Raw genomic sequence first — 25,573 nt, forward strand, 5'->3', positions numbered from 1 at the left:
GCAAGGCCACCATAAAAGATCCCGGTTCCAGGGTACGAGGTCAGAAGCTTGGGTGTAAGACGCAGAGCATATCATGTTGAAGATGAGCGGGTGGCAGCGACAAAGCCAAAGTCAGTTCCGGAACCTAAGGAGAAAGGCGAGTATTGACTCCCTATCCACCCTTTACCTTTCCTTCCTCGCGAACATCGGTTGTTCCCTCAAAAGTTGGGCGTCTGCTCTTTACGATATGGGTCCATGCCCTGCCACAGCGATCTTAGGAACCATTCGAGGGTTGGGGAGAATTCTTTATTCAGGAGTTGTGTTTACAGGCAGGCCCCTCTTAACTTTGAGCGATAACGTCACCCCAATCCTTTTCCGGAGTGTGGTTCCGTTTCTGTGCTGAAGGATCCCTGCTGCCCTCGGAAAATTCATTCTCTCTTGTAGCCGATTCCAGGCAACCTCTGTAGGCCTGTCCGGTGAGAGGCGGGGCAGCAGGACACACCCCTGCTCTGAGATTGGGTGACCTGTAGCTCAGTTCTGTATCCGCCCTTTCGCCATTGCGGGCATTCTCCCTGTCGCCACCCCCCCACCCTGAGCTCTGTCCCAACTACAGCACCTCCAGGGGTCAGCATGTCCACTGAGGTAGCTGAGGATCCTGGACTCTGCACACAACTTTTGGAGAGGAAGGGTGCTGATGGACAGGGAGAGATGGGTTTTCCATTTTCCCCAGAGGTCTCTTGGCCTCCTGCACAAGAGAGCAGCTTGGATCTTTGTAAAAGTGGGAAGCCCTTTGGGTTTTCCCTAGGGTATTCCCCTTCTCCTGGGATTGATCCCTTCCTCTTTTCCCCCCTACTCTCAACTAATCTCTGCGTAACCATTGCATCAGGCCAGCCCTACTGTTTGGCTTTGTAGTCCTCTGGCCTGGAGCTCCACTGCTGATGAAAGCCAAGTCCCCACACTAGAAGGCAAGGAATTGTTCCCCTGAGAGGACAGCAATGTAGAGAAATAATCGGAGCAATATTGCATCTCCAGTCTCGAGGGACAGGCAGCTCTGGGTTTAGTCTTCCCTATAAGTGAGATTGGGGCGGGAGATTTACATTCATTCATATACTTAATGAGCACCTGCTATGTGTCAAGCAGTTTGTGGCTCAAAGTGTATTTCTAAATAAGAAAAAAATATTCTGCAGTGGAAGCCATAATTGACATGGAGAAAACTAAGCAGGAAAAAACAATGTTTAGGGTGGAGGTTAGTTTTTTATCAGTTGGCCAGGGATTGCCTCACTGAGATAACATTTAAATGAAAGGCCCTAAACCAGGCAAGTGGTGCCTGTAATCCCAATGACTCTGGAGGCTGGCCAGGAAAATAGCAAGTTGGAGGCTAGCCTCAGCCATTAAATAGACCCCATCTCAAAGTAATAAAATGGCTGAGGATATAGCCCAGTAGTAATGCACCCCTGGGTTTTAATCCTCAATACCAAAAAATAAAAACCTGAAAGAGGCAAGCCAGTGAGCCATGCAGATACTATGGAAGGAAGAGCATTCCAGGTGGAACAGCTAGAGCTTAGACCCTAAAATGGCAGTATGCCTGGTATCTTTAGGAACAGGCCAGGTGGGCTGGAGTGAGCAAGGACGAGAGTGGCCTATGAAAACTCAACAATTTGTAGATGAGAAGCAAATTCTGTAGGGCCTTGCAAGCCATTATGAGGATGTTTTTAATATGCATGAAATTGGAAGTCATTGGAAGATTCAAAGCAAAGACTTTACTTAAGTTTTTAAAGGGCTGGGGATATAGCTTAGTAGTAAAATGCACCATCATCATCATCACAAAAGGCTCTCTTGAGGACTGGGGTTGTGGCTCAGCGGTAGAGCGCTCTCCTAGCACAGGCAAGGCCCTGGGTTTAATCCTTAGCACCATATTAAAAAAATAAATAAAGGTTAAAAAAAAAGTTCACTTGAGGTGCTATGTTGTGAATAGACTTAGGGAGTGGTGGCAAGAGCAGAATGGGGAGACATTCTGCAAGGAAGTTTCCAAGGTAATGAGGAGAGATGATAGTAAATTGATCTTCATTTGAAAACAAGGGTCTGTGTATTTTTAAAGAATGAGGATTGCTGATTGGGAGGCCAACCTTGCCAACTTAGTGAGACCCTGTCTCAAAATTTAAAAAGGCTGGGGATATAGTTAGGTGGTAGACCCTCTCTGGGCTCAATCCCCAATACAAAAGAAAAAAACAGAGAATTTGCTAGTGCTGTGGATTGGATTGTCAAGTGTGAGGGGAGAGGGGATGACCCCAAGATTTTTGCCTTAACCATCTTGAAATGGAGATGACCCTGGAAGGAAAAGGTCAGCAGGAGATTGTCTTTGGACTTAATATAAATGCCTGTTACACATCCAAAAGGAGATGGTAAGTAGGCAGTACATAGCAGAGTTGAAGGTCCTAGACCAGAAATAGAAATGTACATTTGGACCATATGAGTGCAGAAATAGAATTAGGAAAATGCCACTAGACTTGTTTCTCTTAGCCCTTACTGGGCATGTTTGAGGGCTGCCTTATATTTAGAGAAACCGAGTTGGCCAGGACTTTGCTATTATGTAATCAGGACTACAAATGTCACATGTCACAACTAAAAATAAAGGAAGCAGAGCTCTCTTCTGTCCTTGGAAATAGCTATAGGACCTTTTAACTATCCATATTCCACAAGACCAGTAAGAGGTTAGAAGAATCTGCCTCTCCTTTCAAAAATGGCTGACATTTCTCTTTGTTCCACAGTGTTCCAGAAGGAAGTGTATCTTCATACATCACCACACCTGAAAGTAGGTAAACTTCATAACTCTTTTTCCAAAACCAACTCCTAAGGAAAAGCTGCTTAGGCTCCCTTTGCTGGGATCCTAAGTTACTAGAAGACCCAGCCTAAAGAAGGAGAGCAGGGTTTGAATCTCAACAAGCTTTTGTTGTCAGGCCATGTCTATCCCTCTAGCCTGCCCCTTAACAACATGGTGACCAAATCACTATTTTTAGAGCATTTCCTAATTGAAAGCTGCTCTCTCAAAGTCAGCCCTAGCAAAGACAGTTGGTTTGCCTTGCTCATCTTCAGTCTTCCTTGAAGTTAGATGGACTCAAAGGACCTTTTATCCAAAATCCCCACACAGAAAGGAGCACAAATGGCCTGGTAATTGTTCCTTAAAGTACCTATAGAGTTCCCATGTGGGCTGAGAACTTTCATTAGGATCTCATAAGAATGTGTTTGGGTAGCATCTGTTATCACTATTAATCTCTGCTATTGTAACATTAAAGCAGTCATAAACAGTATGTAAATAAATAGATATGTTCCAATAAAACTTTCACTTCCAGATCATTTTGCCAACCTGTGGTATAGACTTTGTTTGCCAAGTGGAACTTTTATACCGAGTATGTACTTTTCCAGAACCTGATCCAACTGCAGAGATGGCAGCTGAGTCATTGCCTTTCTCCTTCGGGACGGTGTCCAGCTGGGAGCTGGAAGCCTGGTATGAGGATCTGCAGGAGGTTCTGTCTTCAGATGAAAATGGGGGTACTTATATCTCACCCCCTAGAAACGAAGAGGTGAGAATGCTAATTCTAAAGTGAGGGGATATTATCTTGTCTTTCTCTACTACTATCTGCCTTTCCTTTCTTCATTTCTTTGAAGGAAGAATCAAAAACCTTCACCACTCTTAACCCTGCGTCTCTGGCTTGGCTGGCTGGGGAGCCAGGTCCAGCAGAAGTCACAAGCATCTCCCAGAGTCCTCGCTCTCCAGACTCCAGTCAGAGCTCCCTGGCTCAGGAAGAAGAGGAGGAAGACCAAGGAAAAACTAGGAAACGGAAACACAGTGGCCAGTGGCCAGCCCGGGCTGGAAAGCAACGCATGAAGGAAAAAGAACAAGAGAATGAAAGGAAAGTGGCACAGCTAACTGAAGAAAATGAACGGCTCAAGCAGGAAATAGAGCGCCTGACTCAGGAAGTAGAAGCCACACGCCGTGCTCTAATTGACCGAATGGTTAATCTACACCAAGCCTGAACAATTGGAACCATCACTCCCCAACTGGGGCCACTACCTACCTTACCCTGAAGTGGCTACTGACCACTTTCACAACAGTGTCAATGATGTGATCTTCAACACATGTCCAGTAGGGGGAAGGATTGGGGGAGACAAAAGCAAAGGGTCTCAGCTTATATATAGAGATAATACATTTATTTATTAACTGTCCATATCCATTAAAGACTTTCTATGAGCCACGTTCTCTCACTTTTTCTTTTTGCCTTTAGGAGTTTCAAGAGGTTTCCCCTCAGCTAGAGCCAACTGTTTCTTTAGATCCAAGAGTTTAGCCACCTCCGCAGCAACCTGGTTCTTGTCTGCCTTTTGTGCTTTCAGTTCTCGGACAATGTTGCCCTAAGAGAAGGGTTGAGTGGAGAGAGTAACAGTGAGTGAGACCAGGTAAAAGTCTCTTTAGGATTCAGCTTTTCCAGTCTCCCAATGGGCTTCAGCTTCATACCTGTTTTGTCACTTCATCCATAAGCATTTGTATCTGCTGTGGCCCCACTGTTGTAACAGTCTCTACAACTGCTGGCTTGGGGAATACTTTTGCCTAGAGAAGAAAAACTGGGTTATCACTGGCTGCCATAAACATCTCCTGATCTCTAAAAAAGTGATCACTTTTAACTCGAGGACTCTTCTAGCTAAGATAGGAAAGAAAAAAGGAAGTAGCAGGGCCAAAAGATGGAAAGTGTGATGAGGAATTAAGGTGCTGCTGTGGCTGTTGGGTGAGGGGACAGTCTAGCTTTCTCACCTGGCCCCCTCCAAATCGCTGCCTCAAACTTTCAATCTGGTCATTTTCCAGTTTTTGGAACAAAGGAGTGACCTGTGAAAGAGAATTCCAGAATCATTCACTGCTTACATATAAACTCTACCAAAAAATGGGCTTCTCCAAACCTACTCTTGACATTTAAAAATCCTTAATGCTCCCAGGTACCATGGCACACACCTGTAATCCCAGGAAATATATGTAAAGGAAAGAAGCAAATGAAGGAAATGGAGAGTTAATAGTAATAGACTGATTCTGGACAAACCTGTGGAGAGGGCCCAGTGGACACTGAAACCCTCTTCCACTTATAGCCCAAGTAGATAATGGGAGGAGAGGGATTTTTGCAGTTAGGGTTTTAATCCCAGAATAGCAATTTGTTTTCTTAAGATGGAGTATTTGGGGCTGGGGCTGTAGCTTAGCAGCAGAGTGCTTGCCTACTATGTATGAGGCACTGGGTTTGATCCTCAACACCCACATAAAAATAAAGGCATTGTATACATCTATAACTACCCAAAAAAATTAGATTTTGGTTTTGGGGCTTGAACCCAGGGGTGCTTAACCACTGAGCCACATACCCAGCCCTTTGTTTATGTGTGTATTTTATTTAGAGACAAGATCTCACTTAGTTGCTGAGGCTGGCTTTGAACTCAAGATCCTTCTGCCTCAGCCTCCCAAGCCACTGGGATCACAGGCATGTGCCACGGAGCCAGCCTGTTTGTGGTTTCTTTGCATGATGGAAGACTACTGTCTGAGGTTTAGATCAGACTGCAAAGTGACTCTTTTAAGATGAAAGATATATTTTATAATGGCATTTGAGTATTCTACCTGATAATGCAGAGGCAGGAGAACTGAAAGTTCAAGGCCAACTCAAACAATAAAGAGCTAAGGATGCAGTTCAGCAGGAGATCATCTGCCCAGCATGGAAGAGTGAATGAGGTCTGGTCATCCCTAGTACTGGCCCTTCCCAAAAAAGTCTTAGAAGGAACATAACACTAAGCAAATACCTACTGGTTAAGAAAAGAATTCAGAAAAAGCATTCCTCAGAAAGCCCAAAGTATTGATAGGATCAGAAAGTATTTCAACTATTTAATGATACTAGGTCAATCCATAAGTTTTAGATGTACTCTGTAGTAATCCTGTGTCAAAGAGTAATAGATACTATTGTATTCTCTCTGCCTCACTGCTTACTAGTATTATGGAAACAATAATATTGTGGTATTTCTTCAAAAAAAGAATGGCTGTATACCAGTTAGTTTTTATGTGCCAGGTATGGTTTTAGCATGAAAACCCCAAAAAAAAAAAAAAAAAAAAAAAAAACACTGAACTTGTGAACCAGTACCAAGGACCTTGCATCACAAGCACACCCAACTGCAGAATGAGGAGGGGTTCAGAAGACCTATAAGAGCTCTTGTCCCAAAAGCAAAGAACAAGATAATGTTAGGTCTGTTCTAACATCATCCCAATAGTCACATGGCAGGGAGACCTACCGTGCCAATCTGGTGCCCTGCTGGTAAAGTACACAGGAAGTTCATGGGAAGGACACTGCAGGCTGGAAGCGGGAGTTGCAGCTGTGCCTGGATGGTGGTGCTAACCGTGGGCATGAAAGGCTGGAGCATGGTGGACAGCAAGGCAGCTATATTCACTGCCAAGCCTGTCACTGTGCCTGCCCGCTGCCTTAAGGAGAAGAGAGATTTATCAAGACCTCCAGGAGGACATAGCCTATCAGCCATCTAATTTCTAGAGACACCCCTACCCCTTTAACATACCTGTCAGCCTCACTGCCTTTAATCCACTTCCAGGGCTCATTCACTTGAATGTACTGGTTACCATGTCGAGATATGGTAAGGATACTGCGTAAGGCATCCCGGATCCTGGGAAGAAAGGAAGCAGGCCAAGATATATGAGTCTCTTGACATGCCAGCAAACCCTAAGAGGCAGAGCTGTGTAAGTTACTTACCGAACCTTCTCCAGCAGTTGGTGATAATGTCGGAGCTCCAGGGTAATATGGGCCAGCAGGCGCTGATCATCAGGGGTAAGCACCATCTCAGGCACACAGCCCCCAAAAAACTTAGACACAAACATCCCAGCTCTTAATAGAGATAGAGAAGGAGAAGAGGAGAAAAAAATTTTTGGCCAGTCTCCTTATAAATATTTGACACTTTCCACAACTTTTCATTCTCTCAGGATTCCTGTCCACATTAACATGCTTCCTGGCCCTTCAAAGTAAAAGGCAAAGCTTAACAAATTAAGCCTTTATTCTCTCGCCCCTAAAAATGTGACTCTTCAAATGAAGAAACCTAATCAAGTTAAGCAACTATACATTTTGCTTTTAAGTAAATTTTTAAGAATGATCAAGTTAAGGGGGCTGGGGATGTGGCTCAAGCGGTAGTGGGCTCGCCTGACATGCGTGTGGCCCAGGTTCGATCCTCAGCACCACATACAAACAAAGATGTTGTGTCCGCCGAGAACTAAACAATAAAACATTAAAAATTCTCTCTCTCTCTCTCCTCTCTCACTCTCTCTTTAAAAAAAAAAAAAAAAGAATGATCAAGTTAAGCCAAGCACAGTAGTGCACGCCTATAATCCCAGTGGTTCAGGAGGCTAAGGCAGGAGGATCACTTGTTCAAAGCCAGCCTCATCAACTTAGTGAGGCCCTAAGCAACTCAGTGAGACCCTGTCTCTAAATAAAATCCAAAAAAAGGGCAGGGAATGTGGCTTAGTGGTTGAGTGTCCCTGAATTCAACTCCCGGTACAAAAAACAAACAACAAAAAAAGATCAAATTAAAAAATTTTTTAAAATATTTTTAATTGTAGATGAACAAAATACCTTTGTTTTATTTATTTTTATGTAGTGCTGAAGATCAAACCCAGGGCCTCATACATGTGAGGCAAGCATACTACCACTCAGCCACAACCCCAGCCCTCAAGTTTAAATTTATTATGTGTTAATTGCTATCAAACACTCTAAAGAAGACTATCTGTTCAAGATGGTTAATGAAAAAAACCTGAAAGGGTAAATAGTAATTGAGCTAACGGCCTAGGGCTCAAAGAGAGGAACAGAGAAACTCTTAAGTCATGGAGATTTCTTCAGACTGCAGAATCACTGTGATAGTGACAAAGAATAGAAATGTGACCCTAAAGTAAAAACTCTGTAGAACAGAAGCCTCCTATCACTACACTGAAATAACCCCTTTCTTCAGCCAAACTTTTCAGTGGCCTGCAAGTGAACCTTTTTTTTGTGAGGATAAAATATATCATTTCTTCAATGAACATCAGAAAACAATTATGTTAAAATCCCTCTGTGACAACTTTGCTAAATCTTATCTCTCTTTCCAAAGTATACTTTACCTACTATGTGCTGGGAGCAGAGTCCAACTTAAAGAAATCAATTTTCCACAATGTCTCTACATATTCTCTCTATATTCTTATCTCTGGAGGGAGAATTGGGACATTTCAGCTCTACTGCTGACTCTAACCCCTTACCAACTCCCACCTGTTGATGAAGTTGCCCAGATTGTTAAGCAGCTCAGAATTATTCTTGAGCAGCATGTCTGTCCAGGAGAAGGCACTGTCCTGGCCCTCAGGACGAATGTATAGCAGATAGAAGCGCCAGATGTCAGCAGGGATCCCTGTGTCCTGGGCCATATCTCCAAACACTCCCACACCACGGCTCTTAGAGAATTTCCCATCCTCATAGTTCAGGTACTCTAGACAGAGAAGAATGAGAACCATCTGTTCAAATATCACTCCCCTCTCTGACCCAGTAATTCTTCCCTTTCCTTCAACATTAATGGTGGATGTCCAAAAATACCTCACCCTGAGTAGCTTGGGATCCTTTCCTATCCATTCTAACCTTTTTTCTCTTTACTCATATGTAATACAAAATTTTTGCTTTGGTCTTTTGTTTTCTTCAGAATCTTGATTCCTTTTTCTGGATGATGTTCTCAAGTTTTAATTATTTCCTAATCCATATCAACTACAAACTCAAGACCCAGCACTTCACAGGATCTTCTTCCAAATACTGCCTTAGTTCTCATTCCAACAGTCCGCTTTCTTCTAGGGTACCTACCTGTAGCAATGAGGTGCTTGACCAAGGTGTAGTTATCCTCAGCTCCTAGGGCTGAACAAGGAAAGACTAAGCCATGAAAGGGAACGTTGTCTTTGGCCATGAACTGGTAAAGGTCCACCTAGGGAATATAGTTGTGAGAGATCTGAGACTTTCTTCAAAAGTCCAAAAAAGACCCGATACCCTGTCATACATGCCCTCCTTCATATGCCCTCTCCATAAACAGGCTAACCAAGAACTGCTCACTTGCTCTGGGTTCTTCCACCATTGTTCCCACTGGTCTGTGTAGTTGGCTGTGATGGACAAGTAGCCAATAGTAGCATCAAACCAGACATAGAATACCTAGAGGTTCAAGAGAAAGGAAATGATAGGAAACAACCCAAAATTTCAGATATATTCAATACTCTATTCTGCTAACCCATGGTCTTAATCCTGAGACTATAATTTGAGACGTTAAAAAGAGTTTTTACCTTGTCCTCAAAACCTTTTAAGGGTACAGGAGTTCCCCATTTGAGGTCTCGGGTTATGCAGCGTGGCTTGAGGCCATCCCGAAGCCAAGAACGAATGATAAACCGTGCATTGGGTGTCCAATCACTGCCAGGCAATGTCTTCCCCAACCATTCCTCTAATCTCTTTTCCAACTGAGATGGAAGACAGAGGGCAGAATTAGGAGTCTCATATGTGGTTAGCTATGATTATCCTCATATCTCATAAGGATAAATATGAACAACATTTTGAATACATTTGGCCTTATGATAAAAATTTAAAAGATTCATGATTCTGAAATAGTAATTACATCTCTATGAATTTATTAGCAGAGATATTCCCTTAAAAGTGAAGACATGTATGTCAGGCACAGTAGGTAGCACACACCTATAATCCCAGAAACTCAGGAGGCTGAGGCAGGTGGATAAGGCAGGAGGATCACAAGTTCAAAGCCTGCTTCAGCAACTTAGCAAGGCCCTAAACAATTTAGAGACTCTGTCTCAAAATAAAAAATAAAAATGGCTGGAGATGTGGCTCAGTGGTTAAGTGCCCTTAGATTCAATCTCTGGTAGCATACACACACACACACACACACACACACACACACACACATACTCTAGAGATGTAGCTCAGGGATAGAGAACTTGCTTAGCATGTGTGAGGAGTGCAGAAATGTGTAAAGAAATGCACCATTGGGCTGGGGTTGTAGCTTAGTGGCAGAGTGCTTGTCTTGCACATGAGAGGCACTGGATTCAATCATCAGCACCACATTAAAAAAAACACAAATAAAATAAAGGCATGCTGTCCATCTACAACTACCAAATAAATAAATAAATAGAATTTTTAAAAAGAAAAACGGGGCTGGGGATGTGGCTCAAGCGGTAGCACGCTTGCCTGGCATGCGTGCGGCCCAGGGTTCAAGCCTCAGCACCACATACAAACAAAGATGTTGTGTCTGCCGAAAACTGAAAAATAAATATTGAAATTCTCTCTCTCTCTCAAAAAAAAAAAAAGAAAAAAGAAAAGAAACACACCATTGCTGGTACAGTGACACATATATACCTGTAATCCCAGCAACTAAGGAGGCTGAGGCAGGAGAATCTCAACTTTGAGGCCAGCCTCAGCAATCTGGTGAGACCTTCAGCATCTTAGTGAGACCCTGTCTCAATTTATATTTTTATAAAAAGACTTCTTCTTTTTTAATAAAAAGGACTTGAGATGTAGCTCAGTTGTAAAGTGCCCCTGGGTTTGATCCCCAATACCAAAACTACAAAAGAGACAAGTGCACTAATAGCCAGGAACAGTGGTGCACACCTGTAATCCCAGTCACTCTGGAGGCTAAGGCAGGAGTATCTCAAGTTCAGGGCTAGCCTGAGCACCTTAACAAGACACTGTTTCAAAATAAAAAGGGCCGAGGACGTAGCTCAGTGGTAGAGTACTTAGAGTACTTGCACAGCATACACACAAAGTCCAAAGCTCAACTGCCAGTATCAAAAAAAAGAAGAGGGGCTGAGGATGTGGCTCAAGCAGTAGCGCGCTTGCCTGGCATGCGTGCGGCCCGGGTTCGATCCTCACCACCACATACAAACAAAGATGTTGTGTCCACCGAGAACTAAAAAATAAACATTAAAAATTCTCTTTCTCTCTTCTCTCTCTCCTCTATCACTCTCTCTTTAAAAAAAGAAGAAAAGAAATACACGGTTTATGATAGCAAAAATCTGAAACTAGGGGCTGGGGTTATAGCTCAGTGTTAAAGCACTTGCCTAGTACATGTGAGGGACTGGGTTCGATCCTCAGCACCACATAATTAATCAATAATAAATAAATAAATAATATTATGTCTACCTAAAACTAAAGAAGATATTAAAAAAAAAAAATCCAAAACTAAGCCAGATACCTATAATCCTAATTATGGAGGAGCCTGAGGTGGCATTATGAGTTTGAAGACAGCCTGTGCAACAGAGCAAGATCTCATCTTTAAAAAAAAAATTTAAAAACTGAAACTCCTGATTCAAGTTTTAAATTTAAATATACTGTATAAATACACGAACTATTACAAAATCATTTTAAAATAAATAAATAAAATAAAAATCATTAAAAAAAAAACCGAGGTTAAAAAAAAATGGGGTATACCCATAGGAAATGACATGAAAAGATCTCCAAGATATTATTAACCACAGAAGGCAAACTGCAAAATAACATATAGTCCTATTAATTATAATAATAAAAATAAATAGGTTAACTTTTTTTTTTTTTTTTTGGTATCAGGGATTGAACCTAGGGACATTTAACCACTTAGCCGCATCCACAGCCCTTTTTTAAAAAATAATATTTTATTTAGAGACAGGTTCTCCCTAAGTTGTTCAGGAGCCTTGCTAAGTTGTTGAGGCTGGCTTTGAACTTGTGATCCTCCTGCCTCAGCCTCCAAGCTGCTGGGATTACAGGCATGTGCCACTGCAACCAGAAATAAATTAATATTAACTAGAAAAAAAAAAAAAAAGGAAAATATACATTTGTGCTTACTCTTAAGTATGCAACTTCCACATTTTATGTCATAAATTTCTTTCTTTTTTTTTTTTTTAAAGAGACAGTGAGAGAAGAGAGGGATAAAAAGAGAGAATTTTAATATTTATTTTTTAGTTTTCGGCGGACACAATATCTTTGTTTGTATGTGGTGCTGAGGATCGAACCCGGGCCGCACATATGCCAGGCGAGTGTGCTACCACTTGAGCCACATCCCCAGCCCTATGTCATAAATTTCTATCTAAAATATTTAAAAGCTAATACCACTTTTAAAAGCAAAAAAAAAAAAAAAAAAAAAAAAACCTTTTGAAGAGATGCTACATGGAATTCATCCACATAAATACCATACTACTGTTAAGAGAATGAGGCAAACTTCTGATGCCTGACAATACATTCTATTGGTGGGGCTATGGAGAAATAGGCATGTTCACACATTGCCAACAGAAGTGCAAAATGGTACAATAGTCACTGCGGCAAATTTGACAACTACATATGCATTTACCCTTAACACAAAAGCGATTACTTTTTTTTTTTAATATTTTTTTTTTTTAGTTTTCACTAGACACAACATCTTTATTTTATTTTTATGTGGTGCTGAGGATCAAACCCAGTGCCCTGCGCATGCCAGGCGAGCGGGTTACCACTTGAGCCACATCCCCAGTCCAAAAGCGATTACTTTTAAAGAATTTATCCTGGGGCTGGGGATGTGGCTCAAGCGGTAGCACGCTCGCCTGGCATGCATGTGGCACGGGTTCGATCCTCAGCACCACATACCAACAAAGATGTTGTGTCCGCCGAGAACTAAAAAATAAATATTAAAAATTCTCTCTCTCTCTCCCCCCCTCCTCTCTCACTCTCTTTAAAAAAAAAAAAACAAAAAAAAAAACCAATTTATCCTAAACTTCCAACAATGCAAAAATGCATATGCAAAAGGTTATTCCCTGCAACATTATATGTAATTACAAAATACTAGAAATCTACTAAATAATATATACAGAAAATGGCTGGGAAAGACCCCTATGATACCACAGAATGAAATACTGTATAGTTATTAAAAATAAACTCGGCTGGGGATATGGCTCAGTTGGTAGAGTACATGCCCTTGTTTCAATTCCCAGCACCACAAAAAATAAATAAATAAATAAAGGAAAAATAAACTGGCTGGGCACAGAGGCACACACCTGTAACCCATCTAATTGGGAGGCTGAGGCAGCAGGATCACAAACTTAATTTTTTTTATTTTTTTGGTACTGGGGATTCAACCTAGGGAGCACTTCACCACTGAGCTACATCCTTTTTATTTCTGTCCTGGGCACAATGACACACATCTGTTATCCCACCTGTCTTGCAAGGCTGAGGCAGGAGGATCTCAAGTTTAAGGCAACTGTGGGCAACTTAAAATTTCTTTAATTAAAAAAAATTGTTGAAATATTTCTCAAAATAAAAAATAAAAAGGACTGGGGGTATAGCTCAGTGTTAAGAGTGCTTGCCCACTATATGTGAGCCTCTGAGCTCAATCTCCAGTACTAAAAAAAAAAAAAGATTATCATTAGGATAATGGAAAAAAAATAGAATTTGAATGGTGCATCAACAAATACATTAAAGTTAAATTTCCTGATGTAACTTCAGTGTGGTTATTCAAAAAAGTCTGGTTTCTTAGAAACACACTGAAGTACTTAAAAATAAGAGAATATATACATGTACAAATAGAAGGGAAAGGAGGAAAAGGGAGGAACAGAGCAAATATGCTAAAAACAAATGGATCAGGCTGGGAGCAGTGGCACACTCCTGTGATCCCAGCAGCTTGGGAGGCTAAGGTAGGAAGATTAAAAGTTCAAAGCCAGCCTCAGCAAAGCCAGGGTGCTAAGCAACTTGGTGAGACCCTATCTCCAAATAAAATAAAAAATAGGGCTGGGATGAGGCTCGGTTGTCAAGTGCCCCTGAGATAATGGTTAGAAAACTTCTTTTTTTTTTTTTTTTTTTAAAGATACTGAGGATTGAACTTAGGGGCATTCAACCACTGAGCCACATACCAAACCCCATTTCTTATTTTGTACTTTATTTAGAGACAGGGTCTCACTGAGTTGCTTAGTGCCTCACCATTGCTGAGGGTGGCTTTGAACTCATAATCCTCCTACCCCAGCCTCCCAAGTTTCTGGGATTACAGGCGTGCACCACCGCACCCAGCTGCAAGGTCACACAGGTGGCAAAGTTCTTCTGGTTAAACAACATGAGCTTTCTTTTTTTTTTTCCCTAATTCTTTTCAGTTGTAGTTGGACATAAACCTTTATTTATTTATTTTTATGTGGTGCTGAGGATTGAAACCAGTGCCTCATACATGCTAGATGAGTGCTCTACTACTGAGTCACAACCCCAACCCTCACATGAACTTCTTTGTTCTATCAAGTTTATTTTTGCAAGCTTGAAATTATTTCCAAATAAAAAGTTAAATAAGGAACTGGGCTTAGCAGCACAACATAAAAAATAAAAAGGGCTGGGTCTGTGGCTCAGTGGTTAGGCGCCCCTGGATTCAATCTCTGGTACCAAAAAAAAAAAAAAAAAAGAGAGAGGAATAAACATACTTTTATATGCACAGGATATTTCTGATTAGACACAAAAGATGCACAGCAGTAAATATTTCTGGCAAGTGGGCTTAGGACTGATGGACCTAGGACTTCTGCTTTGTGGCCCTTTAATCTGTTTAATCTCCTCACAACAGCACATGTAATTTTTAATGGAAATAAATAACCTTGGAGTGGTTAAATATCCATATTTGTGGTTAAGGTAGAGGGACAGAAGAGGCCTCCTGAACACTAGGTTGAGTAAAGGCTCACTTACCTTAGGCAGGTCCAAGAACAGGTGCTGGGAGGACTTTACCACAGGGCATGACCGGCAAACCTTACATTTAGGTTTCTGTGAAGGGAAATTCCAGAGAAGGGGTGACCCAGAGTGACACAGATAGGATCAGGACTATAAATAAGAGAAGGAACACAGAAGGAAGAGTGCCTCAGGTGCCCTCTAGATGAACTTCATCCTCACACCAGCCCACTCAATTACTTGGGCTTCTTGAACTTGGGAAACTCAAATTTGCACAGCATAACATCTGTTCTTCAGAGTATCACATTTCTACTAAATCAATGCAGAGTAGGAAAAAAGCATTCTCTAAGCACAGTCTAAGTACAGAGCACTGCACTGTGTGAGAGAATGAGGAAGCAACAAAAGAAGACGTAGCTCCTCTCCTCGAGGTTATAGTCAAGTCAGGGAAAGATGGCTTGCATAACAAACAAGCACAGATCTTTACAAAGCAAATGTCAAAAAATACTTAATTGTGTGGTAGAAATAGAATATATAACAACACTGAAGAGTGACAGCTAAAGTATTAAACTGTTAGATGGAATTAATCAATAAAACTTTCCAGGAGAGTTTTCACCTATTTTGTATTTTATTTAGAGACATGTTCTCACCGAGTTGCTTAGCACCTCACTTTTGTTGAGGCTGGCTTTAATCTTGTGATCCTCCTGCCTCAGCCTCCCAAGCTACTGGGATTATAGTCATGTGCTACTATGCTGGCTATCACTTTTTTTTTTTTTTTTTTTTTGAGACAGGGTCTCACTAGGTTGCTTAGGGCCTCACAATGTTGCTGAGACTGGCTTTGAACTTGCAATCCTCCTGCCTCCACCTCCTGAGTCACTGGGATTACAGGTGTGCATCACTGGAACCAGCTCACCTGTTTTTTTTTTTTTAGTTGTCAATAGACCTTTATTTCATTTGCTTATTTATATGTGGTGCTAGGAATCAAAGTCAGTGCCTCACACATATGAGGCAAGCACTCTACCACTGAGCTACAACTCCAGCCCTTCACCTGGGTTTTTGAAGGTGAGAAATTGTAACCCTCTCAGACCTCTCTCCTGAATTCCACAGGCTCAGATCCAACTGTCTACATGGATGACTACAGATATCTCAAGCTTAGCAAACCCCAACAGTATCACTGCATTTGGCATGAAGGCCTTTTCTCCTACTCTTGCCCATTGTCAGAAATGGTACTACCATCTATCCAAACTGCTCAAGCCAATTTTTCTTTCTTTTTTTTTTTTTTAAATGGTGGTGCTGGGGATTAAACTCAGGACCTCACCCATGGTAGGCCAGCATTCTAACACCAACTTATTTTCCTAGCTCCTGCCAAAAATTTATAAATCATCTTTTTCTTTACTCCAAATTCCAGTCTAACCAACACTACAGTCTACCTCCAAAATATATCCCAAATCTATTTTAAATTTTCCCCAATTCTGGACTCTAGACTCCAAACCCTTCTCCAATTCTCTTTTCTTTTCCATTCATTTTCCACAAAGCAGCTTGCCATTCCACTAGAATAAAATCTAAAACTCCTGTAATGGCTTAGGAGGCCCTGGTAAACTGGTCCCTTTTTTGCTGACCTTATCTTAATCCTCCCACAGTACACTGGCCTTTTAAGCTCTTTGTTACCTCTGGGCCTTTTATGGTTTGGATCTGAAAGGTCCCTCAAAAGCTCATGTGTTAAAGGCTCTGGTCCCAAATGCGACAATGTTCAGAGGTAGGACCTTTAGGAAGTGATTAAATCATGAAAGATTTAGTCTCGTCAATAGACTAATCTTCACTGATGAATGCTAGACTACTGGGAAGGCATATAGACTTGAAAAAGTAAGGCCTACATAGGTCATGGGGAGTTATATTTTGTCCCGGGGCCTATTCACTCTCTACTTTCTGGCTGCCTTGCAGCTTTGCTCCACACTGTGATGTTCTGCTCACCACAGGCCCAGAAACAATGGAGCCAAGTGACCATACAATGAATCTGAAATTGTGAGCCAAAATAAACCTTTCTTCTTTTCACATTATTTATCTCAGGTATTTAATCGCAGCAACAAAAAGCCTTTACATTTCCTGGTAATTGCAACACTTCACGTTTTCTTCAACTTGCAACTCTCTTAATACCACTTATCACCTGACTTGCTCCTTTTCATCCTTCAGTTAAACTCTCATTTCAAATGTTACTCACTCTCAGAGGCATTCCCTCATCATCTAAAGCCCACCTCCTAGCACATCTTCCTGGCACTTTATCCTATCCTATATTATTTCCTTGTTTAGTGTTGGTATCCTTCCCACACTGGATAAAAGTCTGTCTTATTCACTTCCTTGTCCCTAGTCCCTGAACTATAACTAGCCTGTACAGATTAAAAAATGTCCAATAGCCAGATGCATGCCTATAATCTCTTCTCATGAGGCTGAAGCAGGAGGATTACAATTCAAGGCCAGCCTGCGAAACTTCATGAGACCCTGTCTTAAAAAACAAGGGCTGGGGTTGTGGCTCAGCGGTAGAGTACTCATCTAGCACATGCAAGGACCTGGGTTCAATTCTCAGCACCACATAAATTAATAAATAAAATAAAGACATATTAAAAAAAAAAGATAGCTCAATGCTTAAGTGCTTACCTAGCATGTGCAAGGTCCCAAATTCAATCCCCAGTATTATAATTTTTAAAAAAGAAAAGCTTGCCAAATAAATGAATAAACAACTAAATAAATTAACTAACAAACAACTAAACATGGACTAGAAATCAGAGGCATTTATAGAAGACAGAATAATCTAAATCAATGTAGATCAGGTGGCCCAATCGGAGCAAAGACTGGAAGTATAAATGCCACATGTATTTCCTAGAACAATGTTAAAAACTAAATAAATATTTTCAAGTGAACTAAATGATGAGTTGAGGAAATGGGTAAACCATCAAAAGGTTTTGTATGCTAAAATAAAAATCCTGGGGCTGGGGACATAGCTCAGTGGTACAGCACTTGACTAGCATGCATGAGCCCCTGCGTTCAATTCCCAGTAACACACCCACAAAAAGATCCTGAATGGGACAAGACTGGGAATCCCTTTAAGAATACTATTGGTGCACACCTGTAATCCCAGTAACTCAGGAGAATAAGGCAGGATGATCACAAGTCTAAGGCCAGCCTCAGTAACTTAGCAGGGCAATTTAGGGAGACCCTTTCTCAATAATTTAAAAGTTCTAGAAATATAGCTCAGTGGTAGAGCACTCCTGGGTTTAATCCCCAGTACCAAAGGGGGGAAAATTTATTCCCTGTTTCCCATGAGACCTTCCTCTTACCTTGAGTTCAATAGCATTGATGAGCTTGCCACACTTGTCACACTGATCACCTCTAGCCTCTTCATAGCCACAAAAGGGACATACTCCCTCCACAAAGCGGTCAGCCAGGAAACGGGCACAACGCTCACATCGGAGTTGTTCCACACTATCTTGCAGCACAAAACCTCGTGCCATCAACCGATGGAAGATGTCCTGGGTGATTCTAGCAAAGTAAACAAGACATAGGAAGTTAGAGAAAATATGCATACCACCCTCCTGCCACTCAAACCAGGGATCCAAATTCATTCAATCCAAGCACCAAAGAAATTAGAAAGCCACTCAAGGCAAAGGCCATCCATTCCTCATTAAATTCTTAATGAAATAATGAAATGATCCACACCCCTCATACCTATTCCTCATCTGCCCACAATCTCTTCCCTCAGCATTTAAGAATTCATTTTTGTTGAATCCAAACATTTGCTTTCTCTTCAAGACTGTGTCTGCTCTTCAGTCAGTCCCAGTGCTGAATTGCAAAGTACCATCAGCTGGCAAATATCATTGCAAGTGTATTGTCTATTAATGCACACAGGTATGGGAGTTAATATCTTAAAGACTCTAAGGCAGTAAGAGAGGAAGGAGGCAAAGAAGAGAAGGCAGGTTAAGTTCCAACTCTTCCCTCCCTCAGGTACTCCTTCAGCTCCTGGTCAAATAATATATGCCCTCAGGAAGGTCTGATAACTGCCCAGGACACATTTTGGGGAACATTCAGATTTTTCAAGAGGAAATCCTAGACAATCACTCTGGTTCATTCGGTCTCCACGATATTCTCATTGCCTCAGACCCCAGCCTTCAATCTCCATTTCAATCTCATGAGAGAAAACCTACTTGGTCTGCTGTGGAGTGGTGGTACGACCAAAAATATCAAATGAGATATTAAACCAGCGGTAGATGTCAGCATGGATGGTATGGTACTTGTCACAGATTTCCTGGGGAGTTAGGCCCTCTTCCATAGCTTTTGTCTCCGTTGCGGTCCCATATTCATCTGTCCCACACAGATAGAGAGTGTTCCACTGACGGAGGCGAGAGTACCTGGAAGGGAATATGTAGTCATGGGGGCCCAGGTTAGCCTTTGCTCCCAGGATCCTTCCAGTTCCCAACCTTGAGGTGTCCTATTCCCTTGGGGTCCAGCCCTCCATCAGGAGGAGCTTCTCCAGAAGCTGACTTCACCTGGCAAAGACATCAGCACTGAGCACACAACCAATGATGTTTCCAAGATGAGGGACATTGTTGACATAAGGGAGTGCACTGGTGATAAGCACATTCCTCTCCTCAGCCACAGGCAACCTGGTAAAGAAAGAGGAAGAGAAGACAACCAGGGAGATGCCAAGGTCAAAAAAGACTGAAAAATGCACAGTACAACCAGACACAACTTTGTTCAACTGTCATGAGTTTCTGTACATCTAAAGTCTTTCCTCTGGGCTGGGGAGTGGCTCAAGCAGTAGCGCGCTCGCCTGGCATGCGTGTGGCCCGGGTTCGATCCTCAGCACCACATACAAACAATGATGCTGTGTCCACCGATAACTACTAAAATAAATATTAAAATTCTCTCTCTCTCTATTTAAAAAAATAAATAAATAAAGTCTTTCCTCACATGAACCCACAGGACCATAAGATCCTCTACAGTTGCAGGTGAAAGCCCTGTCCACAGTGAGCAAACCTCATATACTGCTCTGTGCATTTCACATGCCTCATTCCAGCACTAATTTCTGTCCCTTTAACTGCTGACATTAGCTCATCTCAGACTTGAAGTTCCCAAGTATCCACAAAACTCTCCCTAGGCTCTATCCAACCATCTTCACTCTTGCTATTCCCAAGAAGTTTCCTAGTACGAACTCCTTCTCCCACATGCTAACAGTATCATTAATTATCTAAAATCCTACAGTTCATCACTCCATGCACATTCTTACCAAGTCCTTTTGTACCTCTTGACTCTTCCTTAATCCATGTCTATCATTTCCTCAAGACCTAACTCAAACTAGCAGGCACCATCTATTGCTCATAGCCACTGTGATCTTCTCCATACTTTCCCAGGATCGTTCCTAGTTAATGCCATTCAATCTGCTGACTAAAGTCACTCAACTCAGTATTCCTTATTCATGGTTCTTCACCGTTAAAAGCTCAACTGCATACATACTGTACCTCTCCCTTCTCCTTAGCATTGACACTGCATCAGGGCTTATGTCATCTTTCCAACCATTCTCAATCTACAATCACTGGCTCCCCAATACCCCACATTAACCCCATCCCTTCTTTCCAGCTGCTGCTGTATGTCCTAGTCAGATGGTTTCATTTGCTCCACAGAACATTTTTCAGCTAATTTCCTCAACACAGGCATCACTAATTTCTCCTGCATTGGCGTTTCTCCCCATACCTTAATATCATAATTGTTTCTGAAATCCAACTTAGAAATCAGCTTTTAGAAAATCTTCTTTCATTGACAACTGGCCTCCCATAGTCCTTGTATCCTGAGACCCTAATCACTTCGTACCATATCATGTAGCACTCCTTTGACGTTATCTCTTCACTTCTTTCTCACTATGAGAGTACTGAGTATGGTGATAGATACATAGGTGAGTATACCCTGGGTTCTGCCCTCAAGGAGGTTACATTCTATAACACAGTAGTCCTCTTATCTGCTGGGGACACTTTCCAAGACCCCAAGTGGATGCCTGAAAATGCATACCAAAACCTTTATAACCTGTTTTTTCCAACACATACATATCTATATAAGTTTAAATTATAAACTAGGTACAACAGATTAATAGGAATAACTAGTAAAATAGAACAATTATAAAAATATGCTCTAATAAACGTTATTTGAAACATCTGAGGATCTGGGGTTGTAGCTCAGTGGTAGAGGGCTTGCCTAACACATGTGAGGCACCGGGTTCAATCCTCAGCACCACATAAAAATAAATAAAACAAAGATATTATATCCATCTACAAAAAATAAAAATAAAAACTTTTGAATTGTTTCTTTTTTTTTTTTTAAAGAGAGAGTGAGAGAGGGGAGAGAGAGAGAGAGAGAGAGAGAGAGAGAGAGAGAGAGAGAGAGAATTTTTTAATATTTATTTTTTAGTTCTCGGCGGACACAACATCTTTGTTGGTATGTGGTGCTGAGGATCGAACCCGGGCCGCACACATGCTAAGCGAGCGCGCTATCGCTTGAGCCACATCCCCAGCCCTTGAATTGTTTATTTCTGATATTTTCCATTTAGTATTTTTAGATTGCAGGCAAGTAAAACTATGGAAAGCAGATTCTCAAACAAGGAGGCTACTGTATAACTGCTACCTAGGTCCTTGCAATAGTGAAATACAATGTGTCAAAAGGTCTCTAAATTAGTCTCTTTTGATATTTTTCCTCATAGGATCCTGTTCTTCTACTTCACAGAACTTAGTAGTTTGATGACCAGACAAGGCCTGTCTACTTTGTTCTCTTTTATCAACAACATGTACTTATAAAACCAAGCCCCACTCCTTGGTGCCTACTCACACTGGATTCTGCTGGGGCCGAAAGGGGGGCAAGCTTTCCAGGCCCTTTTCCCAAGCAGTCACAGCCATAGCAATCTCTTCCTCAGTTAAGGTGGCCAGCTCCTCCTCCTACAAAGAGAGTATAGAATTCCTTACCAAGTGAAGGGGCACCACAGGTAAAGAAATTCTCTCCAACAATTAAAGAAATTAGACAAATACTCAACATTTCTCTCCCAGCCACCTCCCACCTCAGGGCCCAGGGCTCCATGAAGATGCCCTGTCCTGTTCCAAACCTCAGGCTCATTGCTGACAGCCCTCTCCTCAGGTAGACTGGGCTGAGGCTGCTTTTGGAGGTAAGACCGGAGAGCCAGGACACCCTGCTGTTTCAGCACAGTCTCTACAGCTCGCTGACATGGCTCCTGAGTAGTCAGAGTCTGGAACCAGCTACGCAGGGCACCCAGTTCCTCTATGGTCATGGGAGAAAAAAAGAGAATCAGCAAGCACAGGACCTGGAATGAGCAGGCAAGGCAGGACCTCCTCACTTTCTTAAAAAGTTTCAAAGGTTTCTCCACTTGCTTTCCCTAGTTCCTGCAGCCATATTCCCTATAGTTGTCCTGTCAAGTATCAAATTGCATCCTCAACTGGATCCTCAACTGTCTGTTCTGTAACCCTTATACTAAACTCCTGGGGTTTGGGGTGGGGTAAAGTGATATACATAATTCTCACCAGGGAGGTAAGCTGGGTCTTGGAGTAATGGGTATAGTGCTCCCCACAAAACAATGTCTGCTAGAGATTCTGTTTCCTTGGTTGGGAAAAGAAAAGAAAAGAAAAAGGTACACTGATAAGGCACTGTTTTTTTTTTTTTGTTTTTTTTTCCTAACAGTAATAATATCTAATACTCACTGAAAAACTGCTATGGTCAAGCACTGTGTTAAGCATATTATATTATCTCAATACTCAACATAACTCATTGAGATACAGAGGTGTTCACAGATATTAATGTTATTTCCATTTTCACAAGGAAAAAATGGAGGATTAGACAGTTTAAGAGATTTGTCTTTTTTTTATAATTCTTAGTTGTAGATGGACACAATATCTTTATTTATTTTTATGTGGTGCTGAGGATCACACATGCATAGCAAGCGCTCTACCACTGAGCTACAGCCCCAGCCCAAGACATTTGTCTTAATAGTAAATTACACTGCTAGTGACAGTGTTGGGGTCTGAACACTCTGAATACAATCTTCCCTATTAATTCTTACACTATAAATCTTCCCCACACCCCATCTCAAGACCAACTCACCCCAGCCAGGAAAGGACAATTCTGTCGACTCAAGCTGTGGTCAATGTGAGTCAGGGCTCTCCGAAGTAGTCCAAGAACATCTTCCCCCTTCTTTCCTTGGACAATTAAGTAGTACAAGGCAGCAGATAAGGCTGGCTAAAATGAAAGGGACACAGGTCAAGGTGGCCATGCACAGCAAGGACCTACCTGCCATTCCCTGTGCCTTAGCCCACCTGCAGCTCTGTTGCTTCCCATTCTAGCCACTGGTTGGTGAGGTCATCTTGCTCCCAGCCAGATAACAGAAAGAAGTATCTGCCCAGGGAGAGAACAAGAGAAGGTGAAATTAGAAGGACCCATTTATCTAGTCTTATTTCTCATCCCTCAGTGAAACAATGGTTGTAAATAATTAGTCACACAACACAGAGGTGTGCTTTGATCAAACCACCTCCTGTAATCAAGGACCAATACTGACCGGCAGATTGCAGTAGTGGAAAAGAGGTAGTTGCCACTATCCAGTTGCAAGACAGGGACTTTAGGCCGGGTCAGGAACGGGACCACACACTCTGATGCATAAGAAGAAAATGGGTGAAAAACAAGGGAAAGAAAAAAATGAGAGAGAGAAAGAGGAAAAAAAATACTTTATTAATTTAAGACAACTATAAATTGTTCCCAGAAAAACAGAAGTAAGAAGGACAATATCATCACAGAAGTTCTAGGATAGGACCACTGAAACAGGGTTCCAGAATATGCTGGAGAGGTCAGCAGGTGTTCAGTTGAGACTGTCAGCTGGAAACAACAGATGGGATTTCAGAGGACGTGGTGGGTATTGGGATAGTGCTGCAGCCCAAAACTATAACAACTCAAAGCAACTAGCATATCCTGAGAATAATGTGAGGTCCCAATGGGAAGTCAGAATTAAGAGAAATGGGAGGACTAACACCACTACGGCTTAAGAGTTAAACTGGGGACTGGGCCGGGCAGCAGGCACCTTTAGCACCTTTAATCCCAGGGACTCACGAGGCTAAGGCAGGAGGATCACCGAGTTCAAACCCAGCCTCAGCAACTTAGCGAGATCCTGTCTCTAATAAAATATTTTAAAAAGGGCTGTGGGCACTGGGGCTGGGGCTCAGCAGTAGAGTGCTCGACTGACATGTGAGAGGTGCTGAGTTGGATCCTCAGCACCACATAAAAATAACTAAAATAAAGATGTTTTGTCCAACTACAACTAAAAAAAAAGGGGGGTGGGGAGTGAGGGCCGCTGGGGATGTGGCTCGGTGGTTAAGCGCCCCTGAGGTCAATCAAAAGGATTCTTAAGCTGGGCATGAGAAAAGAAAGAACTGAAAGATGTGTGTGCATACAAATACCTTGTGTCTTAAGGGGCAGGGTCCTAAAAATAACAAAAAAGTTCCTGGAGACGATGATAGAGTGGAGGGGGGCTGCCTAATAGGTGTGAAAGGTTAGGAAGAGGAGGCCAAGCTCAGGATGCTGAAACATGAAAGAGGGGAAGATGAAAATGAGAAAAGAATATATTGAGGGTAAATAACTGATGAAGGATATGACAGGAAGGGAAAAGTTAATGGAGTGACCAAGGAAAGGAAAGGTAAGATAATGTGTGGTACATTCCAAGGGATTCGCGAAAACAAGCGCCGGGTGAGCGTCGGTTGTGTTTCTGTCCCCCGACCCACCGCCATCCACAGCCCACCAGCACCATCCCAAGTACCTTCGGGGCCTACAGTGCTGATGAGCAGCTCTGTAGCTCTGCCCCGGGCCCTCCCGGCCGCAGCCAGCACCGGCAGGCTCCCCGGGGCGCCCTCGCTCACGAACAGTCTCATTTGGAGATGAATCCGACGCTGATGCAACCGGAACCGGCCTCCCGCCGCCGGGCTGAGCGGCGGCCGCGAGGCACCCCGGGAAATGGAGTTCGGCCTTAAGTGTGGCCTGCGGTCGACTCCCGGAAAGAGAACTATTTCTCCCCGTCATGCAACACTGGGAAACAGGAAAAGGGTACCATCGAGACCAAGGAAGCCATAAATGCAGTGCTAGAGCAGCACTTTTTAGGTGGGAGAGTTAGAGATGTTTGCTTCTTGGGCCCGGCGGCTTTGAGGCTGTGACTGAAACCGTGGCTTTTTGTTGTCCTGTAGTTGTCAAAGATAAAATAACGATTATGACTACAGGTACTCGCAATCATCGACTCTTGATTCAAGTTATTAAAGATTAGAGTTTTAGAATGAGCAATTAACGATGAGCTTACTTTAGTGGTAAACTGAAAATTAGTGTAGATATCCTATCAACCAAAAAGGATATGGCTCACTAAAATATTGATTCACATCAGTCTGCAGCTCATATAAGCTAGACAATCCCATCAAAAGAAGAGAAGGAGCCCATGTCATGGCGCATGCCTGTAATTCCAGCACCTCGGGAAGCTGAGGCTGGAGGATTGCAAGTTCAAAACCAGCCTCAGCAATTTAGCAAGGTCCTGAGCAACTTAGCGAGACCCTATCTCTAGATAAAATATTACAAAAAAAGGCTGGGGATGTGGCTCAGTGAAGAGCATCTTTAAGAGAAAGGTCAAATTGAAGGAAAGTAAAATTATTTCACAATAAGCATATGCTAGGAAACACGTAAAAGTAATTGAGAAAACGACTCTAATTGTCATATATTATATATAATAATTAGTATAATGTATATTATATATAATAATTAGTATAATATAGTCATGATTTATTATAAACTATATAATAATGTTTTATTTATTTATTTTT

The 25,573-nt window shown here is 42.1% G+C and overlaps 3 protein-coding genes across 3 annotated transcripts; 2 read left to right on the top strand and 1 right to left on the bottom strand.

The window, feature by feature from the left end:
- Positions 1-4: 4 nt before the first annotated feature.
- LOC101971356 (DDIT3 upstream open reading frame protein) lies at positions 5-3,557 on the top strand. The gene is made up of 3 exons (XM_005335675.5): positions 5-136; positions 2,748-2,791; positions 3,403-3,557. The coding sequence occupies exons 1-2, from the start codon at positions 74-76 to the stop codon at positions 2,787-2,789; spliced, it is 105 nt and encodes a 34-aa protein (XP_005335732.2). The 5' UTR covers positions 5-73; the 3' UTR covers positions 2,790-2,791; positions 3,403-3,557.
- Ddit3 (DNA damage inducible transcript 3) lies at positions 3,423-4,232 on the top strand. Its single transcript, XM_078053272.1, has 2 exons — positions 3,423-3,560; positions 3,646-4,232. The coding sequence occupies exons 1-2, from the start codon at positions 3,423-3,425 to the stop codon at positions 4,012-4,014; spliced, it is 507 nt and encodes a 168-aa protein (XP_077909398.1). The 3' UTR covers positions 4,015-4,232.
- On the bottom strand, positions 4,167-24,750 carry Mars1 (methionyl-tRNA synthetase 1). The gene is made up of 21 exons (XM_005335676.4): positions 24,532-24,750; positions 23,284-23,374; positions 23,045-23,123; positions 22,833-22,967; positions 22,256-22,331; positions 21,823-21,995; positions 21,552-21,658; positions 19,226-19,342; positions 18,884-19,087; positions 18,020-18,221; positions 14,712-14,786; positions 9,335-9,505; positions 9,111-9,206; positions 8,868-8,985; positions 8,292-8,505; positions 6,756-6,887; positions 6,565-6,669; positions 6,286-6,472; positions 4,784-4,855; positions 4,490-4,582; positions 4,167-4,386 (listed from the first exon to the last, which is right to left on the bottom strand). Exons 1-21 carry the CDS (start codon positions 24,641-24,643, stop codon positions 4,240-4,242), a joined length of 2,706 nt encoding a protein of 901 aa, XP_005335733.1. The 5' UTR covers positions 24,644-24,750; the 3' UTR covers positions 4,167-4,239.
- Between the last annotated feature and the right edge of the window lie 823 nt (positions 24,751-25,573).

This window comes from Ictidomys tridecemlineatus, chromosome 6, assembly GCF_052094955.1.
Source record: "Ictidomys tridecemlineatus isolate mIctTri1 chromosome 6, mIctTri1.hap1, whole genome shotgun sequence".
Taxonomy (NCBI): Eukaryota; Metazoa; Chordata; class Mammalia; order Rodentia; family Sciuridae; genus Ictidomys; species Ictidomys tridecemlineatus.